Below are 26,411 nucleotides of genomic sequence, written 5' to 3'. Positions count from 1 at the left end.
TGATACTACTTTGACCCACTGAACAAGCGTTGAGATGGTTGGGTTTCTGACCACATTACCAACTGTCGGTTAAAGCATTTACCAACTATACCGACAGATCTGTGTGTTGCTCATGTTTACAGACCATACTCGTTTTTTGAGTAAATAAAAGCCCCACTGCTACATGTAATATTAGACAACTAAAAATACAGCATGACAAAGTTTAATCTCATTAATAGAATATAAAGACAAATCAAGGTAATAGTAATATTAATATTTAATTTATAAATAGTCTCGAACCAGTTTACAGATAGAATACTGCTACACTATCTCTTTACATTAAACATTTCAGTGTAAAATATATATAAAATGTAATCTTCATTTATGAGACTTATTGGTACTGAACCACAGGGGTTCTGCACATAAGCAAAAATGTAAATCAGCAGTAATTGTAGTACTGACAGTTAGTGTTCTTAACAGGGAGTTGAAGCTGGCCTAGCAAAGGATCGTGGGAACATTAAGAGCGCATCACATTGCTTATGAAGGTGTTATACCACAGGACCAGTCAAACTGTTGTCATACTACATATATAGTCTTATCACACAGTAAACCTAGTTGATCGGTGTGAACAGTTCACTTCAGACTCAACGCTGAGCAAAACTGCATGCCTGGCAATCACTTTTTCCTCTCTCAGTGACGCACGCACGCACACACACACAAACACACAGAAACCACAATCATGAGCTCCACCCTGTTTTAAAATAATCCACTGGTATCTAATTTTAATGTCTACAAGAGGACAGAACGTGCAGTAATCTACAGAAAACAGTACAGCTACATGTCCTCAATTATTTAAGGCATTTACTGGAGGCTGCAGCCTTGTCCCACTCACAACTCATTAGGTGATGAGGTAGTGACAGTGTGTGTTCGTGTGTGTGTGTGTGTGTGTGTGTAGAAGAGTAAAATAGAAAACATCAAGACAATAGATTTAATATATGAACTTGAAGACAACAGTTAGTAACAGTGCAGTCATTTGCCACTGCACATAGCCTGCAGCCTGACCTTCTCTGAACCACTGATCCTCATAAACACGCACAAACATATATGCACGCAAGCACAGACTCACACACACATCTACATACACACACACACAAAAGAGAGAGGAAGCAAGTAAGGGTGTGTCTGCAAACCACAAATCATCGCTATTCAAACATCACCTTCCCGTGTGCCTTCACACAGACATAAGAGCAGTAGTTTGTGAACAATGTTAAAATGTGAAGTGAGTCACAGGAGTGAACAGTCAAGAAGTCCCTGATTAACAGCTGCTGACCAATTGAATAGAACAGCATCACAGCTGTAACAGACTTCTCTTTAGTACCCATCAACTACTGAGTCTGCAAGCGTGCGTTAAATTTAACAATTTTCTAATATATTTTAAGGATCTATTAATTATTTCTTTTTGGGACCCAACTTAGAACCACACAAATTCACTTCTTTCTTCTGTCCTGCTGCAACCCCAAGCCACCCTGACACTATCCTGCAGGATGCCTTGATTAAAAATCATTTTCCCCTAAATGATGGCAAGTTGTCCAGGCCAGAGGCAGCCCCAAATCCTGAAGCACCCTCCAACATGCTTCACTGTTGGGATTAGGACTGTAGTAAACAGTGTTTACATACCTTTTTAAATACTAAATACCGTTTACGCACCTTTTTATGGTGGTTTACTCTCTTTTATTTTCCAAGTTATTTTTTCAAGTTTTAGTCAAATTCAACACGAGTATTATATGACAGTTCAGAGCACAACCTCACCTTGCCCCCGCCCTTGCTCACTGTTGCCTGGCACCCAACCCATTGCTCTCCCGTCTCAGTCAGTCTCTCTTTAAAACTGACAGGCTTTCTGTGGGTCCCTCCTGTATGCTGTATTAACGGCTCATCCACCTTTATAATAACAGCGAGAGAGGGCTGCCTGAAAATGATAGCACCCACCTTTCTTTATTTTTTTTTACCTCTACAGCCCTGGTTGGGATGATGTTTTCATGTTGGTAAGCACTGCCCTTTGTATGCCATACATAGTGCTGTGTTTTCTTTCCAAACAATTCAACTTTAATTTCATCAGTCCACAAAATGTTTTCCCAGTAGCATTGTTGGGTGTTATGGTGCTTTTTGGCAAACTTCAGGCCCGCAGCAATGTTTTTTGGAGAGCAGCGGCTTTCACCGTTGTGTTCTGCCATGGATACATCATAGGCTATTTAATGTGTTGCATATTGTTGACTCATGAACAAAGATGTTAGCCAGTTCCAATGATTCCTTCATGCCTTTCATGGTTCATCTTTCCTTCACTGAAGACTGTGTTGTGCCTTTGGAGTCATCTTGACTAGGTGCCATCTTGTAAGGAGACTAGTAACTGTACCAAATTGATTCCATTTATTTTAAAGTTGTCAAACTATGGACTGATGGATATCTAAAGTCTGAGATTATTGTGTAACCCTTTCCAGGTTCAAAGTACTTTTGATCGTGGGTCTTCTGGGATCTCTTTTTTCGTAGGCATGGTTCACATCAGAAGATATTTCTTGTGAATAGCAAGATCTAAATATTTTAGCAGTCAAAGTAGCTCAAACCCACACCTTCATATTCTTATTTTATTGATTGGACTCCAGGTTTGCCAACTACTGACTCCAATAACCTTTTGCTGAAGTCAGTCTGGGGGTTCACATACTTTTTCCAACCTACACTGGAAATATTTGAATGATATACTGAATATGGACAAGAACAATGCAGAAATTATTATTTATTAAGATTGTGTCAAGGCCCAGTTGAAGAAGTAATTACAGTGACCAATGGAGAAGAATACAAAAACCTCTCTGTTGCATTGAAGGTTCCCAAGAGAACAGTGACCTGAATGCTCCTAAAACTGAAGAAGTGTGGAATAACCTGGAATCTTCCTAGGTCAGTATTATATACTTGCTTCTAATAGTCTAGTCTACTAGGGCAGCTATGACTGAGGGGGTAGAGCAGTCGTCTAACCCTCACCCTCCAACCAGAAGGTCGGTGGCTCAAATCCCAGCCCATGCCGAAGGATCCTTGGGCAAGATGCTGAACTGCCAAATGGCCCCTCATAGATGTTGAATGCACCTTGCACTTGGAAGTCGCTTTAGATAAAAGCTAAATGACATGTAATGTAATGTTATGTACTAGTCTAATAGTAAGGGCGATGATGGCGATGTGGTAATCACACTAAAGAAAACAATGCATGTTGGTTTCTGATACAGAAAGTCAAAATCCCACTTCCTTCTACGGCTAACCTCTGTTCGACTGGCTTCAGAGTACTCTTTTACATCATTCTCTCTAAAAAAAATTACAAAGATAATGGCATTTATTGGGCAATGTCTCAGCTCAATAGTTAGTGCAGTGCAGCACCTGACAGTCGAAGTAGAACATCTCATTATTCCAACAAAGACAATTATTTGTTAGCATTTAATGACTCAAATTGGAATAGGGTTCTGATAGTGCTGCTCTTACTGAAGTCAGCCATAGGATGAACCATCTTATAGTTTTTTCCTCACTCCCCAAAGACTTGTTGTGTGACACTCACCACTAGGGGGTTTGGGTCTTGGGGGAACACTTTTCTTTGGTGGCAAAGCTGGTGTGTCATTCTTCCTGTTGAACGGGTCGTCCACAAACACTGACTGGCAAGAAAGAATTAGAGGAGCAGTGATATAATATATGTTATACAGTTTGAGTTGAAACTTTTATATGTGTTTAAATAAGGTGAGGATAATAATAATAATAATAATGATAAAAAATAATTCCATGTATAGAGCTATTGAATAATTAATCAATTCTCATTAATGTAGTCCTTTCACAATTTATGCCTTTTTAAAGTTCTGACTTTTCTGTAAAACCCCTGTAGTCCTGCTGACTACGTGTTTTCAGTAAAGGTTTGGCCTCTGGTACCTTCTGGTAGTCTGGCAGCCAGCTGGCTCTGCCTTCAAAGGGGTCTCTGGGCTTCGACATATGGCTGAAGTCTGCAAATCCAGCTGAGCTGTTACTGCTGCTGCTGAATGAACTGCTGCCAAACGGGTCCAATGCGCCAAATAGTTCTGAAAATGACAGTCACAATGACTTTTTATCAAAAAGCATATTTATAAAGACCGGACATAATAACAAGCTTACTTTAAATGTTTAGTTTTATTCAAAACACTCAACTTGTTTGTCTGCCAACTTAGATCTACAGCAAATAGGAAATATAAAATATGAAATACCACACTGACAAACACGTAGAAGCAAATATATTGCATACATCTTACAATAAAGCTGTTCAGAGGTTGGCCAGCAGGTTTACTCGACCGGTCAAGGCCATGAAGATTTACATGGAGAGTTACAGGTGTTAATGTGCTTTGTTAATGTTTATGTATTTTTATTTTTATTTTGTGTGTATTTTAGTGAGATTCGTCTATCAAAGGTTCTCCTACATCTGGTAGATTCATAATAAGGCCAAGTAAAGTTTCTTTCCTTTCATTGGATTGTAAGTGGAGAATATACCTAAGATCAACCAGGATGTGAATAGATACAAGCAAAAACATCTCAATCATAAGTGAGACATGGCCAGGAGAAGTATTCTTCTCATCACTTTTCTTCTAGACTAGAGGAGTCCAACAGTAGTTGATAGTAGTTTTACTTTACAGAACCAAAATGAAATCAAAGGCACAAGAGGCAGATTTCCTAAAAATGTCATTCATTCATTTCTCGTCTGTGTGTGTAAAAACTGCCAGAGAAGGAGTGAAATATCGAGCAAAACTGACTTCAACCTCTAAATAGTGTTGAAAATGTGTCTACCTGTTTGTCTTGTTTCTTTGATTTACTATCCTTTTCATACCTGTGGTTGTATGAGGCCACTGTAGGCAATATTAGACATGGTTGAACATGGCTGTTTTATAGGCAATGATATTGGAGAGCACAGACTTAAAGATTTCTTTCAGTTTTGAATAAAAAGGACTACATGATGTTCACAAATATTGTACATGTAGGAGAAAAACAAATGAAATCATACCTGCCCCTCTGGGCTTTGGGTTACTTGATGAGAATGGGTCACTGCTTGTGAAGTGACTGGCTTGCTTCAGGAAGCAAAAGAACAAATTCAAGTTACACCAATACACATATATTATGCTTTGATAGTATTTTGTTTATAACAATTCATATAAAATCTAAATTTACTCACATTTTGATTGACAAGTACCTTTGAAGGTAATGTGGCACTTTTATTGAAGGGGTCTGTTGTGGAGAAGGGGTCCATCTTTGTGGTCTTCTTGAAGAAATCTTCTGATGAAGCTTTGAATGGATCTGTCTCTTTGAACGGGTCACCTCCAAATGGATCTGCAGAAGAAACCATGGTCAACATCATCTATTCTAATCTTCAATGTTTCATGGGACGTAGTTTCCCACCGAATCTGAGGGGTGAGGTCTGCCTGCATGCGGAGAACTGCAGGCCCCCCACACGATGCACACAGGTACAGCTCAAACTATCACAAGGTCTGCCTGCCTACAAGGATGGTAAAACATTTATAGATGGCCCGCTGATGCCGCAAGATTGCCGTCGATGGACAGAGAATGAGGGAGAGAGACAGAGAGAAAGACGGAGAGAAAGACAGTGTAAGCAAGAGACAGCCAGGCGCAAATCACAAGGTATTGTGAAAAGTATTCAAAAAATTGTTTTGAGTCTGCCACAGTTTCATAACCATCTGTGGCAGAACAAATTAGACTATGGCAGGCCAGTCTAGGTAAGTAGTAGGAAATACTGTGTAGGTCTGTTTTACTCTGTTCACAGTAGCACTGCAACTGTGTGATGATCCATGAATCATCATGTTGTATTTTAATCTTGTTGGTTAATGTTAATGGTTTCTCGGTGAGAAAAACTATTCAAAAAGTACATCTCTACACGAAATGAGTATGAAAGTATGGACCTAGTATTACAAGTTGTTGACTGTGGTAATGAGCCTGAGAAGTCAGTGTGATCAGTGTATCTGGGTGTGACGTTCACTGCAGTGCAAAAAGATTCTATCTCTGATCTACTCACCAGAGAAGTGAAACTACACACCATCACTGAAGAGGGAAGTGTTACACAAGTCACAGTTACACACACTAGTTTTACATGACTTCAACAGAGGACAAGCCTGTCACCACAAGCATAAGCCAATCTTAGATATGAGCATGACCATTACTAGGGTTGAGACACCATTTTCCTTGTATGTTTTGTCAGGGTACCAGAATTAGGTAATTTTCATTTGTTGAACTACTTTAAATTTAGAAAAAGCACCATCATACAATAAGCTATAAAATAAAACATATTTTGTGATTATCTGTATGAATTACTTTCATTCCCTTTACAATCACAAATGTGCAGAGTGGTTGAGAGAACTCCTATTAAATGTATTCATTCAAGAGTGGGAAAAATATTTCAAAGGCAATTTTTTATGTCAGGGCTTACGGACACTTGGATGACACCACAGGAGCAGTATGGAGCCATTTATGTTTTTTTCCTGTTGTTTTATGTTTGAAGAAGGACTCAGCAGTTACTTCAATTGTATTGGATTTGGATGCAACACTGTTTACCCCTGAGACTTCAAAAGTGGTTTGTGCACTCAAACCCCTCACCCACCCCTGCACCGGCATATAGGGGAGTAGATAATGAGTGGATTACATTTTTCGGTGAACTATCCCTTTAAGGTAAAAGCACAAAAATGTGTATATGAAGTGGGGGAATACTGAGCAGTGTTTGGCCAACAGGACATACTGAGTAAACCAGGCAAGAAGGACCATGGTCAGAAAGGTGAGCAAGAAACCAACAGTCAGCATCTCAATTGCACTCCATCAACCAGGCCTTTATGACAGTGTAGTTTGGCAGAAGCCACTTAGTGTAAGGATTGAGGCGGCCCACTTGAAGTTTGTCACACAGCATTTTAAGAACTCTTTGAGAGCCTTAGGAAAAAGATAATCCAATCTAATGAGAAAAAAAAAGAAGAACTGTTTGGACCCAACACTACAACTGATTGATGGTTCACCATTGAGTACAACAATGACTTGAAGCAAACTGCCAAGACAATCTGGGAGGAGACCTAAAGATGGCAGTTTACAGAGGTTGGGAGGAAAATTGGCAAAAATACTAATTCCAGATGTGGAAAACCTGTAGGGACTTATCCAAGACTTAACTTTGTAAATATTGCCAACAGGTTTCTACAATACTGAATAAAGGGTCTGGATACTTAAATGTAAATAAGTGTTTTAACTTTTTGAGCTTCTTTAACCCAAGTAAATACCTGTGGACGTTGGTGGCTGCTTTGCAAAAGGGTCATTTTGGAAAGGGTCACCTATAGAAAAGGAATCAAGCAGAGAAGGTGGAGGAAGAGGAAAAAAAGAGGATTGTGAGGAGGAAGTCATATAAGATAGTCAGAGAGCAACTCAAGCTGAAAACAATATATGCCAGAGGTCTTCAACAGGGGGTCCGCGACCCCTAGGGGGTCCACGGAGGTACTGCAGGGATGTAGCAAAAGTTTTGGTTGATTAGACAATTTTTAATTTTTTTTTAATTAAGATTTTTTTTTTTTCAACCAATTTTTTCCCCACAAATTTAAATGTCTTTAAATACACATTAACATGAATCTGTGAATTATTTTAATAGCTCAGTGTTGTATGCAAGATGTATGTTTATAAATGGCAGTGGCACGGCCACCCTGTACCTTGCAAATGTTTAAAATAAAAACATGAATATATGAACCTGTGTATTATTTGAATAGCTTAGTATTGAATGCACAATAACAGGGTAGCTATGTTTATACATGGCACTAGGCCCAGTTTAATATAAAACACAATTTTATATAATATATATAGTAGGGGGTCCCTGCTCCATCTCTCCCTCAGTTTGGGGGTCCTTGGCCTGAAAAATGTTGAAGACCCCTGATATATGCAGTCTGGAATAAAGGAGACTTAAATAGATAAACAGTAAACACAGTCAGCTACGAGACAACACAAGGGGAGAAGTAAATAGAAAAAATGTGGAAAATGGAGAGGCAGAGTAAATGGATGATGGAGGAGTGTGGCAGAAAATGAGAAATAAATACCTTGAGGAATACAGACAGACAAACACTGATTAATAGATGGGAACAATGTGTAGAGGTAAAGAGGGGTGATAACCTTTAAATGGGTCTGTTATGAAGGGGTCTTCAGAGTGGAAGGGGTCAGTGGGAAGCTCCTGAGGCTGGCTGTTGAACACTGATGGCTTCACTTTGAAAGGATCCTCCTGTGGTAAGTAGCAAAACAAGGAAACAAACAGAGGAAGAAGAAGAAGTCTAGTCACAACATTTCTTTTGATGAACGCCTTCACTACATCAGGTGTAAGTATATTATAACTTGTTGTATTCGACATAACTAAAAACACAATCTGTCTTTTGACAATATATTGACATAGAATTTTGGGCTGCATTGACATAAGAATTCTAGAAAGACATCAGTTATATCAATCCCATCTCCACCTCTGACCAGCGTCTTACTCTATTTCTTTTTCCTTTCCAATTTCTCCCTTTGACTCACAGAAAGAATGTTCTTGGTTTGAGTTTTGGTTCAGCTGGGTTCTTTGTGTGTGGAGTTTGCACACAGACATTCCCCCTGTCTGTGTGGGTTTTCTTTGGGTACTCTGGCCTCCTCCCACAGACGTGCTGAGTGGGATTAAGTTAATTGAAAACTCTCAATTGACCGTAAACGTGAGCATGAATGGTCGTTGATCTCTGTATGTTGGGATTTATTTGCGACCTGTCCATGGAGTACCCCACCTCCCAATGTCAGATGGGAATGGACTCCAGTCCCACCATGACCCTCAAAGGATAAGCAGTAAAGATTATTGATGGATGTCCATGTGCCACCATTTCAGTTTTTTTTAAAAATCAAGAAATCCCTGTCCTTATTACATGGGATGCACACACACAAGTCTTAACACTGAAACAACCCTTTGAATTTGTGAAGACTAGCCAAAATGTCATCACAATGATGGTATTGAACTAAAATTGGCCCTCATAACTATAGAAAGACAAGCACACACACTCACACATGCACCCCCCCCCCCCACACACACACCAACACACACACACACACACACACACACACACACACACACACTCCCCAGTCATTTCAAAACTATTGCCAACTATGCTGTTTTACATTACTTCCACTTAATAAAAGCTGCCATGTGCATTTTGTTATTTAAATTGGACACCTTAGAACCAAAAGAAGCCTAAAGATTAAGGAATTACAGCAAGATGTGTGCAAGATTTGTTTCGAGTGGAAATCTTGAATAAGAATGAAAGCAGCTTGCCAGGTGTGAGAGGGACTGAGCCAAGGTAATGATGTTATTATGAGTAAAGTGAATAGGAGCAGAGCTAAACTGTGAAATATAGAAGAGCAGCAGAGGGGAACTCTTAAAGACAAATCTGCAGGGAACAGTAGATCAGGGAGAGAAATAAGAACCAGTGCTTTAGCAAGACTGTTCAAATAACAGCAAATGCAGCTAAGGATTTGGCATGCTGCAGTTTGTAATCTGTTGGTAAGCTGTTTTCTTGATGATAATAGGTAGGGTTATGAGGAGGGCGAGGAGAGTATGAAGAATTATGAACAATAGAAACAGAAATTGGAACATTGTACAGTCTAGAAATACACTGTTTTCTAGACTAAAATACTGAGGAGGGTATACAGAGGTAACAAGACCAGGTCAAAACATAAACATATGACAGGATAATGTCTGGTCTACGTGCATGTGAAGAGCCTGAATAATAATAATTTTACAGCTGTCAACTGTTTGTACTGTTTATGATTTGTAATTCACAGGCAATAAGCCTGTGTGTGAGAAATGTTTAAATAAGGATAATAATTCAAGTGTTATGAGTCACGCTGGAATGAAGAAGCAGAGTTCAATCGAGATCCTGACCTGTGCTCCTCTCACCATGGCTGGGAATCCTCCATTTTCTCGGTCACTGAAGCCCTCACTCATGTCTGCCAGGTTAGTCATACTGCCTCCATGGGTTCCATTCAAGGTGCTGTTGTACTGCTCGATGCTTTTAGAGACCTCCTGTTGGCTGTCCTGGATCTGGGACAATTTACTGCGAGCCTGCATGACACACACACACACACATTAATAAGAAATTATTAACTTTAATGACAAAATGACAACCCACACACACACAAATTAGTAAACTGAAAACACACGTATTTATTGTCATTATTATATTTCACCAGTGACTTGCTCTGTACAAAGTCCTGGATATCCCATACCATCACAGTACTACATCTATGCTTTGAAGCAGTTAACCTCATAGAGAACTTCAGTTTGATCTCATTCTGGATCAAAGTTCTTCAAATGTTACACCTTCCTATTTATGATTGGTCCCCTGGAGTGATCTACTGGACAAATGGTCCAGATTATTATTAAGTAATGAGGACACTGTTTAAAGAACGAAAAACTGCTTCATCATTTTAAGTAAAAGTTTTCAATTCTGTGAGCACCATAAATTAAGATGCTTTCAGCTCAAATCACACCCAGGTGTAGAATATGCAAAGCCTGCACAATGAATTCTCTCCTCTCTCGGGGGAAGGGGATGGCCACAGTAATTTTTCCTTAAAACTGCAGTTTGGAAGTTGCTAAGCATGAATAGACAGGTGCATTATGCAACAGGGGTCCGCTTGGAAGTTTCTATTTTACATTTTCCCCATGAAACAATGACAATTCACATGAATCCAAGCTGAGCAGAGCAGCTGTTCTCTGTTAGGAAAGAGAACGCCAACTTTTTACAGCCACCTCTGAGGCCTATTGAGTATCTAAATTCTCAGTAGATAGATTTTTGGGCATTGGGGCATTTCCTGCTGGCATGTAATACAAGATAGGTCATGGATTCAGACCTATGATGGTTTTGGGACATAACATGCACTTTAGCTGTCTGAACTGCTGGAACACCCCTGGGTGGCAGATTTTATGTGGGGTTTTATGAATAATAAAAATGTCTAGGTGGACCATGTCATGAAAATCTAAATGACTGCTCCCAGAAGATATAATTCCAGGAGAGCATGAGGAAACAATCAACTGTGGATACTTCTCAACTCTCCATGCGATCTCCTGACTGCAGGAGGAGCAGTGGCCGAGTACAGGCCTCAGTCATGAGGTTTTTACTTTCAGGAGAGTATAAATCCTATCAGGGCTCAACATAATGGATCTTATGTCCTGAGAATGGAGACTAAATCATGCACCAATTACAAGTCATGTGTGTCGAAATTCAAGCTGTGTATGTAAGCTGCAGCAGATTTAGTGAGGTGTGTGTGTGAAAAGCAGCTGGTGGGAAACAGATGATACACCAGAGCAGCTGCGGCTACATGAAAAACACATACGTTTGCACAGCTATCCTTATTAGGACATTGCATTTACTAACAGTCATTATGGACAGCCTAAACAAAACCGTATCCATAACATTTACCTTGACCACTTCATGCTTCTAATCCTAACCTTATCCAGACCACAATTCACATTTAACTTTGACCAGGACCTAAGAAATGACGTTTTGCCTCATTAGGATCAGACGTTGGTCCCCATGAGGTCTCCTGGTCCCTTAGTTAGAGTTTATGCTGAAGGTCCTAATGACATAACAAAAAGGAGAACACAAACACACTAACACACATATCCTCAAGCATACAACAGGACCAAATACTGACTTTAGTGGTAAAAACAAACTAAATTATATAATGAAATGGCGCCCCCTGTTGACAGATAACAGAGATTCATGCACACACACAGGCTTTGTGTCCTACCTGGTTGATCTCATCCTGCGTGGCCTTGAGGGACTTGATGATGGTCTCCAGCTGGATCTTACCAGCAGCCAGGCTCTGCTCCAGCTGTATCTCCTCATGGTTGCAATCGGCCTAGGTCGGCCTTTGCCCGGCTCAGTTCTTCCTCCTGGCTCTGCAAGTCTGACTCCTGGGAGTGGATCTGACTCTGGAGCGAGGAGATCTGGATGCAGCAGGGAATCAAGCAATGAAGATGTAAGCTGGGGATTTAACCGTTATCTAATCATTGAAATCATGTGCATCATGTGCATCCACTAAATGGATGCAGATATTTTTATTTCCTCCCTTCTGCACCATCTCAGGGGCCTCTTGATAATTCTGGTATTTAGCTGAACAGAAATTCTTTTGAAAACCTAATTCAAAAATCACCAACATTAACAATAATAAATTATCCATTTCATGAATGAAATTGTATTATTCATGGCCACTGTGGCAAAGCCATTGCTTTGTTTACATCCTCACCATCTGAGACTCTTCCTGGCACTTAATTCGGACTTCGTTCAGCATGTCTTCTAATTTATGTTTCTGCTGGTCCATCTCCTCCAGGCGTTCTTGGGCGTCTTGTTTCTGAGCATCAAGCTCTTGCAGGCTGGCTGTCTCTCGGTCCAGGTCATTCTGCATCTCCTGGTGGAAAAAGGATTAAAACAGTCTTCTAGTGCCAGACAAGGATGAGGGTTCACTATATAAAAAATGGGCAGATCAAGCCAAGCTTTCAAGTGTACTAGAAACACACTACAACCATTGGTCCTGTGTAGAAACATAGTATGTGGTTTTATATGCTAGGCGAAACGAAACCAACAACTATGTTTAAAATAACAAAATTGATCAAATAGAAACTGAAAAAAGAAAGGGGATTGATTTAATTATTATTCAAGCAATAGACATTAAACCAAGCTACATTACATGTTCCCACAATAGCTGACTGACCATTTAACAAGTTGCTCTCACCTGCACCTCTGCACTCTTATATCTGATGGCCTCCTCTGTCTCCCTGATGTCCCTGCTCAAGGTTTGTACTTCTCCCTGTGCACACATAAGCAAAATAATGATAAGTGACAGAAATCAGACAACTGCTATTCAACATGTCAGAGTAACAAAACACTGAACTGGAATTCTATCAAATCCACACTAAAATTCAGTCTCAGAGATTTCAAACCAAAACGGGGCCAGCAGCATTTCCAAACTTTCCAAACTACTCTTAAACTCTGGAGTATTAGGGACGGACACATCTGTAGCAGAGTTGATGCGTTTTCAAACAAAAACAAACATAGTAGTATGGATGGAACCATATATTCCAACATTTAGCTTAGGTTAATGTGAGTCTCAAGCGGTCTACTTTATACAAATTAAAGGTTAGTCTTTAGTACTAATTTATCCCCTTGTGTTTTGGACAGGAAAAACCTTTTTAATGTTCATTTGGGCAGCTGACTTTAAGACAAACTTAAAAACTGTGCACCTGTCTTTTAACAAACTTTACAACCTGACCTCAAACATTAAAGTGATAAAAATGAACAAATTAGGGAGTGTGTGAATCCTACTGATAACCACCGACATTCAGAGCCACTGCTCACAGTGAATCTCACAGCAGATTTGACAGTATGCCAGTCCATGGATATTCAGTAGCTTGTGTTTTTACCTTAGAGTATTCCACTGGTAAAGGCAAGAGTGCTGACGCAGCATGGAGAGTAAGTGGTGAACAAACAAAAAATTGATAAAATACACGCATCAAAGGAAGAGGATGGATGGATGTATGTATGGATGGATGGATGGATGTTTATAAAGTATAAACAGAGCCAAGGTGACTGTGGGTTTCATGCTGTCTATCTCTGCATGTCAGCGTGTCTTTATGTGGGATATTCCGCTTAAACCCATTCATAACTAACACTGAGCCTCAATACCTGACCTAGTACTTGGCGTAATCAGACTCTGATGCTTTGTAGAATTGATTGGTTGATCTCCATAAAAAGTAAGTAGGAGCAACCATGTAGCATTATAGTTAGCTCAAATTGTATTTTAATTCAACTATTAAGCATTTAAATAAAGTTGTCCCAGCAGGTCTACTGTGCTTCTTGGTCAAACAAAATTTATGTGAAACAACAAAATCATCATATATCTCTTTCTGATGAAATTATTGAGGAAGTAATTACTATATATTAATGGCTTTAAATTGTTTGCAGATGTAACAAACATGGGAAACGTTCCTTGTTTAAAATGTAAGAACAATAATAGTCAATTTAATTTAATTTACACAATTACTCTTCAACCACTATGGCACCAATAAAGCTACATCCACACTAATGTATTTTAATTTTCAAACTAAAGCAATCTCCGTCCATGTGGGAGCTTTGTATCAGAAATATTAATCTACCTCCCTACTAACACACCTGAAAAAGCATCTCACATGAGCATTCTTGTCATGTGCATGCCGGTGTAAACGGGGCAGTCTATTTGCAGTTGGTTGCTTAGTTACAGAAAAAAGTAACCAGGAACGGAACAGAAATGTTAAAAATAAGACAATGGACTTAATACTGAGAGTAGGTGATAGCAATGTATTGTATTTTCTCTGGTGGTGGTCAAGCCGTGACTGTTAAAAATGAATCAGGAATCTTTTTTCAGGTAACTACGTCTTCGTATACAAAAGTCTCAGTTTCAAACCAAGTATTCAACTTGAACAGGCCCGCAGCATTTCGAAGATTCTCCTTTTTAGAACCTAAAAAACTCTTCAGTAGAGATAAAATAGAAAAGTGATACCTTTTAAATCTAGAACAAAGTAATGTGGATGTAACCTAAATGTCCACTTATGATGCACCCCGTCAGAAGATTTTACTATGTGTTCACAAGGGAAACACCAATACAAATTTGACCAGGTGTCAACATGTTATACTTTTTTAATCCTTCAATCATGTTGTTGAAAAATGCAATATAAAAAATATATTTTATCTATTCAAATTTGTTCATTTGACCTTATTTTTTGTACTTCAGATTCAGGGTACACAATAATAAACCACGGCCATAATAGTCAATGCATGATGTGCTCTGTGTCTTATTAGCAGTAGAGAAAGTGATCAAAGTCAGGCAAAGGGTGATGAGAGAGGATTAATGAGAGCTAATGTTCGAGTGAAAGGTTTGAAGAATCACAAAGTACATTCATCGTAGTGTGAAACCAAAACTGAACTCCAAGGTGCCTCTTGTTAATGTCAAGGCAATTGCTACTTATTTGCAAATGGTTGCACTGTTGCTACAAGATAATGATTTAGCTAAATTAGACTTGCTATAAAAATGGTTTTATTGTAATATATCTTTCCATTTTCTATGCAGCTTTAAAAATAATGTTAAAGTAAAAGCATTTACATTCCATTGTTTTTTAGCTGCTGTCATTTGTTACCTCTGCAACTGGGTTATTTCCTGGCTGATGTCATCCAACTCCTTGATGCCAGTGGACTCCCCTGATCCCACTGAGCTGGAGCTGTCCTGTAGAGCAAGAGGTGAGCAGACAGAGTAGGAGGAGGGGGGGAGCAAGACAAAAAAAAGACAGCAGGTTGGCAAAGTAAACCATATTTGTTGAAGTCAGTTGGATGATGAAATGGCACCAACTGAGCCATGGCAGACAAGGCAAAAGGAAGGAGAAATAGGTAAAGACAGGATGGGAGAAAAACCAGTGGTCAATAAGAAGAGCACCACAGAGGTTGAATCAGAGGTGGGGGCTGGGCCAATCACCAACATGTCGGGGAGTGTCGCCACCACTGCCATGGAGAGGAAAGATTCAGGATTTGCAGTTTTATGAATCCCCCTTTGAGAACACTCAAAAAGTTTTCTTGAGGGTCAACAGATCTTCAGTATTTTCCCCCACTAGCATTTTTTTTCATGACAGACATGTCCAATAGCGTAGATACACATCTTGAAAACAAAACTAAAGCTGGAGTCCCCCTGCATTTACTGGAACTACACAGGATGCTCATGATCTGTCTGGCTTTGGTTATTGAAATGATTGCCAGCTAAATGTGATCTTGAATCTTCCCTTGATCAGTTGACAGTTGACATAGTCAGACACTGTCACTGCAATTTGTTGGGATGGAGAAAGAACATTTTGCAAATGCTTTCCAGTAATCAGCCTGAACAGCCGCCACTGAAAGCATTTAGGCTTATAAACTGTAGGTCCATGTTACCTACCCACAACTTGAACATTATAGCCTGAGAGAGGAGGAAGAGCAGAGAGGTAGAAACATCAGTAGCAAAAGAGTTAAGACAGAAAAGGGATAATTTTCATGTCTACGTGGGGAACATCTTGAACTTATCCTCCACCAAATTAAGCAGATCTGGCTCATTGGGAAATTGGTAAAGCTCAAGAAACAGGATGTGTAGCAGACAAATCTGCATTCATTTAAGTCCCTATACGCAAAGAGAAGGAGAAAGATGAGGAGGAGTTAAGAACAAGTATTGACTCACCCTTCTCATATCAGACAGAGCAGCCATCTCTGATCCCACTGGGGTCATGTATCCTGACATACTCTGCAGCCATAGACACAAATGACTCAGTTACTGTCAGTGATAATAAAAACAGCAACATCCAATGTCAACAGAGACAATTCTTACAAGATGGTGAGTTGTAAATTGTATCTGATATTCCATGACATGCTTTATAGTGAAGATTAAATGTTAACATATAATACCAATAATTATTTTGTTAATAGTTTAAAGTATACTTTATTTAGATTACAAATATACATGACAAAATAACATAATAAACTAGCCCAACTACAATAATTTAACACTTAAAACATTGACACACTAGTTTTAGGCATTTTGCTGTGTAACTGTAGGCCAATGTTACGTGCTGCCAGAACCATGTAGCGAGTGCGTGCGTGCGAGACGTACTGGTACTGGAGTGCCTCTCTCAGAGGGAGGTATCATTTCCGCAGTCAGGGCCTGTGGAGGGTCTATGCCCTTGCTGACTTTCTGCTGGATGAGATGCATAGCAAGAGCAAACTGTTCCCTGGTCAGCTTGCCTATCTGCCTTGTGTCTGCCAAAGCCCTGGAGGAAAGAGCAGACTGTCAACAGACAAACTTGGAAAACCTACTTTGAATGAGCAGACTGAACACGCTGTAGAGATAAACAAGACAAATACAAATCGAAAGAAAATCCAGAAATCATTCAACATTTCCACATTTGCAAAGATCAATAAACATGCAGACACGTGCCTGAAATATGTAGCAAAGCATAAGTCAAAGCAACTGTGGCTTGCATTTATTTGAATTAATATCCAGTGTGTATGAATGAAACCTATACGTCCTTTGTTGACAATAACCTTTGGCTCATTTGGAACCACTGGTTTGCTAACATGTTTCCTTTAAGCACTTGATAAGCTGATAAATAGGAGATTTATCATAAATTATGATGTGGTGTTAAATTTGACCTAGGACCTGTTTAAAATCAAAGCAAATATATCAAGACATTACCTATTTATAAAGCCGACTGATTGGAAAGTGGTACCAATAAAATAATAGTAATATTAATTCAACCAAGAAGGAAAATAAGGCAGATATTAACTTTACCATATATGGGCAAGGACATTCTGAGAAAGTCCAGAATGCATGAAGATGTCCTTTACTTCCAGTCCACTGACAAAACCATCCAAGTCAGCATCAGTCTTCAGGAAGATATCGTCATAGCGACCACGGTCTGACAATGGCACCACCCAGTTCACCAAATGCTTAGACAGAGAGAGAGATGCCTGTGTCGGAAGTTGCTGTGATCACATAGAATCTATCCAGATTGGCCTTATACAGAGCTCTGCACTGTTACCAGTCACCGTGGTTCTTAGTCTTTTTAGGTGATCACGCTTCCTATAGAGCCCCCACTCTTTTCAAGAAATTGTTTTTACAGCACATTTACAACATACAACACATTAACAACTGGGGGACCTATTTTTAAAAGATCTGGGGGCAAAGTGGCATTTTTTTCTGTGAACAACAATGATCAATGTCTTTTTGGAGTGGGGATAATCACGACTAAAACAGCAGGTGTAAAAAAAGAACACATTTTAAAATATCTATCGTATTCTATAAAAATGTCCCAAAATAAATCTGAATATAAAATAAACAAGCCTCGTCAATAATAAATAATCAAGGATCACACTACAGCTTGAATTAATTTTGTTTTGCATTAAAATGGGACTCTTCTATCAGATGCTCTCCATTTGTTATTTAAGTACAATATTAGAATCTGCATAACATCCTCTCCCCTAAACCATAGCAAGAGGAAGGAAAAACTACCAAAAAATGTTTTAACGGGGAAAGAGATGCATTACTACTGTTGCTCATAAAATCAAGGCGTACCAGATTTTTCAGGCTACAGCTGTTATATCAAATATTTTAAATGTTGTTTTTTTATTTTTAGAGGCAAATGGTGCCCCAAACCGAATATTTGCCTTCAGTGAGTTATCTACTGTGTGTGTGTGTATATCAGTGTGGCATTACCTGTCCAGACTTGAGTGTGTGTTTGGGTGACAGGCTGCCGGTGCTGTTGAGTGAGTTCATGCTGCCGTGGGAGGGTGTGGAGCGTAGTGAATCTTTTGGTGGTGGAGGGCTGGCAGGTAGTCCAGGAACAGAACTGGCGACTGAGCCCAGACTCTTCTTCCTCTTAGATAGAGGGATGAGGGAAGAAGGGAGGAGTGCAGGAACAGGCTCCTTCTCCAGGGCACGGTACACAAGGTGCATAGCCTGGGGAGTTTGGAGTCATGGTTAGTTTGTATAAAACTAATTATTTGGGCCCAGTCACTTAAAGTATCAAAAATAACAAGCTTTCTATAACCAATATTAATCCATAACACGATAACAAAATACTGCAGATATTTAAGATTTTTTCCTCTAATTCATTAAAATATTTCATTGTTTTTACACTTGTATTGCTGTATGGATTGTATGTTCACTGAATGAGGTATAACATACCAGTCACCATGAGGTGTAACTGAATCTATATGACATGGCTGCTTGTGACTGATACTGTATCAGTTTCAGATAAGAAAATACAGTGAGTGGACACTACATTATGTTTACTTGTTCACTTGCACATGTTAATGCACGTATCTAAAAAGCTAATCATGTGGCAGCAACAGAAAGCATAAATGGTATAGGAAACTGAAATTTGATCCATGACGATATTTGGTGCCAAATGAACAAAGAGGAAGCGGCCCTTCTTGTCTGACTGCCCGTACTGACCTAATGCATTACAGCAGAGAATATGAATGCACAACACATCCAACCTTAAAGTGGACAGGCTGCTGCAGCAGAGGACAACAGCAGTTCTGCTCTGTCAGATAAAGACAGGCTCTGGAGCTGCAGGAGGCAGCCTCACCACTGGCCCCCTGAAACACTAAGTTATCTCTCAAACTACAGGCAGAGACAGTAGGTATCCAGAGTCTTTCCCTCAGTAGCAGAGTGTACTGATACATTCTGAACGGGGTGTTTGTAGACGATCACTGATCAAATCCATGTTGGTTGTGTTTGTAGTTTTATTTTGCTTATATTTGTATTATTCAGAAAGAGCTACAACACAAGTAGACATTACAAATAAAAATCAAATTGAAATGAAAGCCAACCAGTGTTTCCCATTATTTATCTAGACTGTGGCGCACCATATTAAAATGTTCCCACTCATAGTTTCAGCTGCAGTCGTGGCAGTTATGCAGTTCTGTCTGTGATGCTAGAACTTATCATTCATTCTTTGGTCTGTGAACCTGTCACTTGGAATTTGTTGTGGAAAGAATGACCTTTGAGCATGTGCACCCCCGTTACCGCCATAGATAGAATACTTCTAAGGAAACACTGCATAAATATAATTAAGACTACCAAAACAATATTTAAACTGAGTATATTTTAACAAATCTTAGAACGTTTGAAGGCCTAGAATTAAGATTATTCAATTGAGACTCTTTTAGACTTTTTAAGACCCTGCAGAAAACCTGTACAGTTTATTGCAACGGCTCAGGCTCATGGTGGTCTTGTAGTGGTGGGATGAATATTTGCTTATCAAATATTAGATCTCTCAGGATCACTTGAGTATTGTTTAAATGCCACAGCCTACAGTGGCAAGAAATAAGAAATCTTTGGAATGACTTTTTTTTCTACATGAATCTACAATACAATGTGACCTGATCTTCATCTGAGTCACAAGTGCAGACAAACACAACATGTTTAATAAGACACGATCAGTTCTACAATGTTAGTATCTTCACTTAACACATTGCATAATCCATACAATATGAGGATTGGTTGTTGTGTTGTGTTATTTTATTCTGAGGGCATAGATGCTCCAACCCAGTATTTATACAGTTGAATTAAGTTTGTTCAATGAAGACGATGATAACACTCACCACTGCAAACTCATCTTTGTCCAGATGGCCATCTTTATCTATGTCACTCAGGTCCCAAACCTAACAGCAGGAAATAAGCATGATATGGATCAATGAGGCCATTCAACGTAACCTAAGAAGAACTCAAATATTACATATTCATTTTCATTACTATTCATCCAATGTTCTCTAACGATTCCTTGCTCAATATAATGCAAGCCCCATGCAAGATCTATTGTAAGAAATGGATTAAATACCTTCCCAAGGACATCCAGAGGTAGCTTGGAGTTGATGAGGACTGGTTTGACTTTCTCTCCTGACAGCAGGCCGCTCACTGGAGCCAAACTTTCAAAGATTCCATCAAATTTACTCTTCTCCTCCGGCTACAAAAGAAATACACACACTGTTAAGTAAAAACAACCTGATGTGTATATGATATGTGATGGTATGGCAGAGCTCAGGCTCATTCACAGACTAAAGGATTGACTACACTGCAATAAGAGGGCCACAAAATAACAATGGATTTTTGAGGCAGATATTTATATTGATATTCAAGTTAAAATTATGTAGCTGATGTAGTGAAGTTATCAGTGCCTCTGCTTGAAAAATACCAAGATATGTGCGAGAGACTCAAAGGTCCAGTGTGTTAGATTTAGGTGACAGGGATCAATAGGCAGTAATTGAATATAAAATAATACTAGCGATATTTTCACTAGTGTGTTTCATCTAAATTGTACAAATTGTTGTTTTATTTACCCTAGAATGGGCCCTTTATATTTAACTACTTTATATTTACATCTGGAGCAGGGCCTCTCTACAGAGACCGCCATTTTTTACAGTTGTACTAAACACGTTTGAGCTTTTATGACAGCTGAAGGCTACCACAGGTTCTCTTTCATGTTTGGAAGGGGAGGGGGAGGTGAGGGGTGTTCAGCTGCAACATGCAACATCACCACTAGATGTCACTAAATTGTACACACTGAACCTTTAGTGCCGTATGTCCCATTACAAAAACGTTGTCTTCAAACTCCGTACTGTGTGTACATCTGTACTGTACATGTTGTTAAAATGACACATGTGGATTTCTTCCTTTTTTTTTTAAAGCCAATGTGAAACACCTCTTTAATTCTTCTGCCTGTGTGTCTCAAGTATGTGTCTGAACCTACCCTGACAGCCCAATGTAATCGGTGGAGGCAGAAGCTGTGCTGCTCATAGACGGACTACTGGTGTCCTTCTGAAATCAGACAAAAAGAGATGGCTGTAATAGCACTGTCACACAAGCTATTTCCAGGATTAAAACACACATAATATTCTCTCATGCTCATCATAGTGAACTTCTGATACCAGGCCAAAGAACATAATGACATGAATAAGACAGAAACTTTTAATTTATAACAAATTATGAGTAGAAAGAATATAACCTATTCTAAAAATGTCTTCAGGTTTGTTAGTAACTCCATGAAAATGTCAATAACCTGAAAACACATTGGCTTCTTTTAAACACAAAAAACGCAGACTTGAGCTTTAATGGGGGAAGTCACACTCACAAACTTGGGAGGAGGGATAGTGGGGTTGAGGCTGGACAGACTGACTTCCTGTCCACTCTGAGCACACGCCACCAGCCGCAGAGCAACGTAAAACCCCTGAAAGAGACAACACACAGTGGTACCTATCAAAGCACCGTTTACATTCTCTACCTGAGATAACTCACTCCAAAGACATTCTACTCTCCTCACACTTAATACATACATATTATAATTATTCAATTATATATAAAAAACTAATATATATATATATATATATATATATATATTAAGAAAATTACAAATATTCTCTGAAGTTTCTGTTTGACCTCAACATATTTGGGGCCCTTATCACATCCAAGGTAGTTTTATTACATTCACTTACAGACATTTGGTTTCATTATGTCATTGGTTTTACTGTCGATCAGAGTAGCAATAATTTTATTAAGTGAACTTTTGTTTATTTTTCTGTGCAAACAGCACATCATCAAAGTCTGAGCACTGGGTGTGAAATCTGTTTTCCCACCGGTTTGTCCAGATAGCCTTTTCCATCAGGATCTGCCAAATCCCAAATCTAAAAGAATCAGAAACAAAAACACAGTGTTACAGACACAATGCAGAAAAATACATTTTCTAACTTCAATCCTTACGTCCTTGTGAAAACTATTAATTTATCATTTGAAACATTTTATTTACTGTAATGGTCTGGTGACCTGTACAGGTTGGACCCTGCCTCATGTCAGCTGGGATTGGCTCCAGCTCCCCAGCGACCCTCAAAGGCTATATACATTTTTAATCAAAATACCTCACTTTTTTTTTCTTGCAAAGTTTTAGAATATAAAGTAAGTAAAGTATTAGATTATACAGAACTATTTTTGAACTTGAAGGAAATTTCAGAAGTCTCAAGTTAGATGCGATTTGGATTAGTAAAACATTTCTAAAGCTATGAGTGCTCCCTGGAGCACAGAGGTCTCAATTGTTGTGACGATTGGAAGCACCAGGACTCTTAGAGTTGTCCATACTGCAAAACTGGAAATCCTTAGTTAGGGAGGTGACCATGCATGCACCCAATCCATGGTCGTAGATGGGTTAGTAGTATCAGATCTAGTTTCAGGGAAATATGAACAGTCAAAATGTCCGGTGGAAATATACATACATTAATTTGCATTAGGGGTGGGAATCCCTAGGTACCTCACGATTCAATTCCAATTCATGACTATAACAGTAGTCAGTGCTCTGCACATTGATTTGACATTCATTCAGTTTAGACTTGTGTGCTGCATCTTTAGCCTTTACTGTATCAGGGTAGACCCGCCTGAGAAAAAATGTCAAGCTCCTAAAGAAATGGAGGATGTGACAAGAACAAATGATGATTGAAGCAGAATGGAATGAAGTGTTTAAAGGGTAAGGGATTTCCACAAGTATATGGACTAGTAGGACAGTGGGAAAAAGTAGATCATCATTTTAAAAGTCATGTGTAAGTTCTGCTTGAGACATACTGCAAGTTTCAATGCATTCTTTCATCAAGGTCTTCCCTGTCAACTCACTAAATAGTATGACATTAGGACATAAGGTTTTCATGCAGCATCTCTCACATCTGACAATAGCATGGCCTCCACTAACCTCATTAAAAATGGCACACTTTTGTTACATAAAAGCTTCACCTTAAGCGGAATATACCAACTACGAAGCAAATATTATACTACTCAATGAGTGTGGATATTATTTAGTGCTGTCGCGTACTAACCAAAAGGATCATAAGAACATTCATCAGGGTCTGGCTCAATATCCTTTAAGAAAACTTAGACCATTAACTTCACTCACTAAACAGAAAGTTTAAAGCTGCAATAATTGGTTTATTTTGCCAGATTGATGTTATCCAGCTCATTATCTAGCTCTTCAGCTTGGTGCAGTTAAGTACCGTACAGTGGAGTTACTGTAGCATTTATAGGGGCCATAAAATCCAAACAATGAACTCAAAGATGCCAAACTGCTCTTTAAAGCTGCAGAGACTGTGACAATTCTCTGGATTTGTCACTCCAAGTGACACCTTGTAAAGGTCACCTAAGTTCACCTGATGTACAGGAAATGTGTTAGGGAGGACAGATAAATCTGTGCCTTTTTGTCTACATGTTTTATAAGTGCTGTACATAGCCCAAACTGTCAGAGGCCTTAAGGTATAAGGACAAGGGAAGGGATCTCCATATATAATTTATTTATTGAATGTGTTATGGTGTATGTATTTGTTTCTTTAACACCAAAATGTGATAAATGAGGGGAAGTGACGGCACGGCAAGGGGGGGGTTGTTTTGGTGTATGCGGGCCGGCAGAGGACCAGCCACGTTCCAGTCGACAGCGGTCCGGAAGACCTACAAGGGATTACTTCCGAAAACGGGATTATTTGCCTGGGGGACTTGCAAGGATTTCCGCAAGGACGGAACTATTTTTCTGGCCGCTCAGAGGTGGAGAGGATAGCGCGGACCCAGTTTGGTATTGTTTGCGGCATCTCGCCACGCCACACCGGCATACATTTTTGCTTTGGGACGTTCGGGGATTGTATGAACGGGGGGCTGGGGAAATATTGATGTATGGGATTGGTGTAAATTGTGGTGTTATGTTCACGTTTTCAGCTTTGTTGGCGGGCACACGTCCAGGGGGTACGTGGGTTTGATTGGGTTGGGTGTCAATACAGACCATTGTATACAACATCTCTGTGTTTATTTCGTTTATATATATATTATTTCATATGTGATGGGGCCGATAACAAGGTTATCGGCCTTATAGAAAGAGTATTCGTTTATTGTAAATTGTCAGGCGGCGGCGGCCGTACACAGCGGGACAGGTCCGCCCGTGCTCCTTTTTAAAATAGCGTAGTGACTTTCCCCTTCCAACGAAACGAGGCGAATTGTTACAACCTTGTAGATAACAGTCATTGCATCTACAGCTGATAAAAACACTGACACAGCTTTATCTTAAATACTGTTTGTCCCATGCATATGGGGGCTGCCAAGATATCAGGACAGCGTTCAGACACACTGAATCTTTAACAGCACAACTTAATTTTTTCTCGACAGTTTTTTCTCGACCAAGAATAATAAAGGTCCACATGCTGCACCCAACTGGTGCATGAAACAAACATACCTCTCCACCCCTGTAATTCCACAGAATACAAGCAGTGTAGCATCTGACAGTACCTACCTTTCCCAGTGTAATGTCAGGCAGTCCGGACTTCTTAAGGAACAAGGCAGCTTCTGTTGGTCCTACTCTCCCTGTATTCCCTGGATCCACCTTGGAGCAAACGCAGGGAGCATCACATATTTACATCTTTTATTTCCTCTGACACACACTCATCAGCTGTCGTTCTTGTTTTACATACAGCAAAACAGCGTTATGATTTAGCAGTGATGTGCTTCGGCTGATCCTCTTACCTGTCTGTAAAAGTTCTCATATACAGGGTTCCCGCTTGACAACTGTGGCAGAAAGAAAACAGCATTGTCAACACTACATGTCAACCTCATGCATTGTTACTTATCTTACATTATTACTTGGATACTTTGCATATGTACTCGTGCACAAACTGTGCAGCTCTACATCTCTTTCATTTAAACAGTGCAGCTTTTACCTATGGGTCCTGTACTTGTGCTTATCCGTCTTCTTATACTCACAGCACTTGCTGATCCATTTGCTTTTCATTTCCTTTAATTCATTCATTCCAATATTCATTCATTTCTATATGCATTATCAGGCCGTATTCTTGCATGTGAAAACCTACTTGGTAATAAACATGATACTGATTGAGATTTGGCTTTTCGCTATTCACTCTCATTAAAAAGCATATCTCAAAATGACTGCATTACAATATCACATGGCTGTTGCAGGTTTTAGACATGTGGCTGCTGTGAGTGCTCATTATTTGTGACTGGGACGAGCATCATTCACAGCTTCGTGCACAGAGTCTGCTGTGTGGCCTCCAGCCTCCCAGACCCATCCTCACTCTCTCCTCGGCATCCAGGCTAAGCTAGCTAAGCTTTGCTAGCTCACCACTGAGCAGGACTTAGTCACATGTACGTGCACAGGCCAGCCTGTCCCTAACTTTGTATAGTATCCATGGCGCTATGCCACAAACAGCAAGTTAAATATATGTCATGCCACAGATAAGTAGACACACGGTTAGCTGGAAGCAGCGACGGCTAGCAGCGGCTAGCAGCGGCTAACAGAGCCGCTATGTAACGGTAAGGCTGCAGCACCGGGCCTGCTCCAGCTGACTGAGCTCCTTTCTCTCTCCCCTCACGGCCCCGGCTCCGGTTCAGGGTCACATTTAAAACACAGAGTCATGAACGGCACGTACTGCGTTCTTAGCTCTGCTCTAGTCGCAAGTGTGGAATCTGTAAACTGCTGCATCTTTACCTGGGTGAGAGATGTGAGAGCTGCCATCTTCCCTGTTGCTGCGGGAACGCACCCACCCTCCCTCAACCCGTCGACGCGCCCCCTGGCGGACACAGTGACACCGCACACTCCTGCCAACACTCTCCAATGTGGTTTAAACAGTGCTAATGTATCTGAATCAGATAGTCTGATGTAGTCTAATGTATCCAATGTATCCAATGTATCCAATGTAAGCTAATGTATCTAATGTAGACTGATGTAGTCTAATGTATATAATGTATCCAATGTAATCTAATGT

The 26,411-nt window shown here is 39.7% G+C and overlaps 1 protein-coding gene across 1 annotated transcript in view; it reads right to left on the bottom strand.

Annotated features, from left to right (window-relative positions):
- Positions 1-26,207, bottom strand: part of LOC117760781 (epidermal growth factor receptor substrate 15-like 1) — a 31,829-nt gene extending 5,622 nt beyond the window's left edge. Inside the window, 26 exon segments of the mRNA XM_034584090.1 lie at positions 3,572-3,665; positions 3,934-4,079; positions 5,030-5,093; positions 5,216-5,352; positions 7,293-7,343; positions 8,167-8,272; positions 9,965-10,129; positions 11,818-11,916; positions 11,918-12,016; positions 12,316-12,477; positions 12,802-12,864; positions 12,867-12,876; positions 15,239-15,324; positions 16,300-16,362; positions 16,729-16,885; positions 17,407-17,564; positions 18,331-18,573; positions 20,226-20,285; positions 20,462-20,587; positions 21,371-21,388; positions 21,391-21,438; positions 21,752-21,847; positions 22,254-22,301; positions 24,926-25,015; positions 25,156-25,197; positions 26,135-26,207. Coding sequence (XP_034439981.1) covers positions 3,572-3,665; positions 3,934-4,079; positions 5,030-5,093; positions 5,216-5,352; positions 7,293-7,343; positions 8,167-8,272; positions 9,965-10,129; positions 11,818-11,916; positions 11,918-12,016; positions 12,316-12,477; positions 12,802-12,864; positions 12,867-12,876; positions 15,239-15,324; positions 16,300-16,362; positions 16,729-16,885; positions 17,407-17,564; positions 18,331-18,573; positions 20,226-20,285; positions 20,462-20,587; positions 21,371-21,388; positions 21,391-21,438; positions 21,752-21,847; positions 22,254-22,301; positions 24,926-25,015; positions 25,156-25,197; positions 26,135-26,161 — 2,458 coding nt within the window. The 5' untranslated portion in view covers positions 26,162-26,207.
- Between the last annotated feature and the right edge of the window lie 204 nt (positions 26,208-26,411).

The sequence above is a fragment of the Hippoglossus hippoglossus genome, chromosome 4 (assembly GCF_009819705.1).
Source record: "Hippoglossus hippoglossus isolate fHipHip1 chromosome 4, fHipHip1.pri, whole genome shotgun sequence".
NCBI lineage: Eukaryota > Metazoa > Chordata > Actinopteri > Pleuronectiformes > Pleuronectidae > Hippoglossus > Hippoglossus hippoglossus.
Note: the sequence above shows the minus strand (reverse complement) of the source record. Positions and strands in the feature narration are given on the sequence as shown.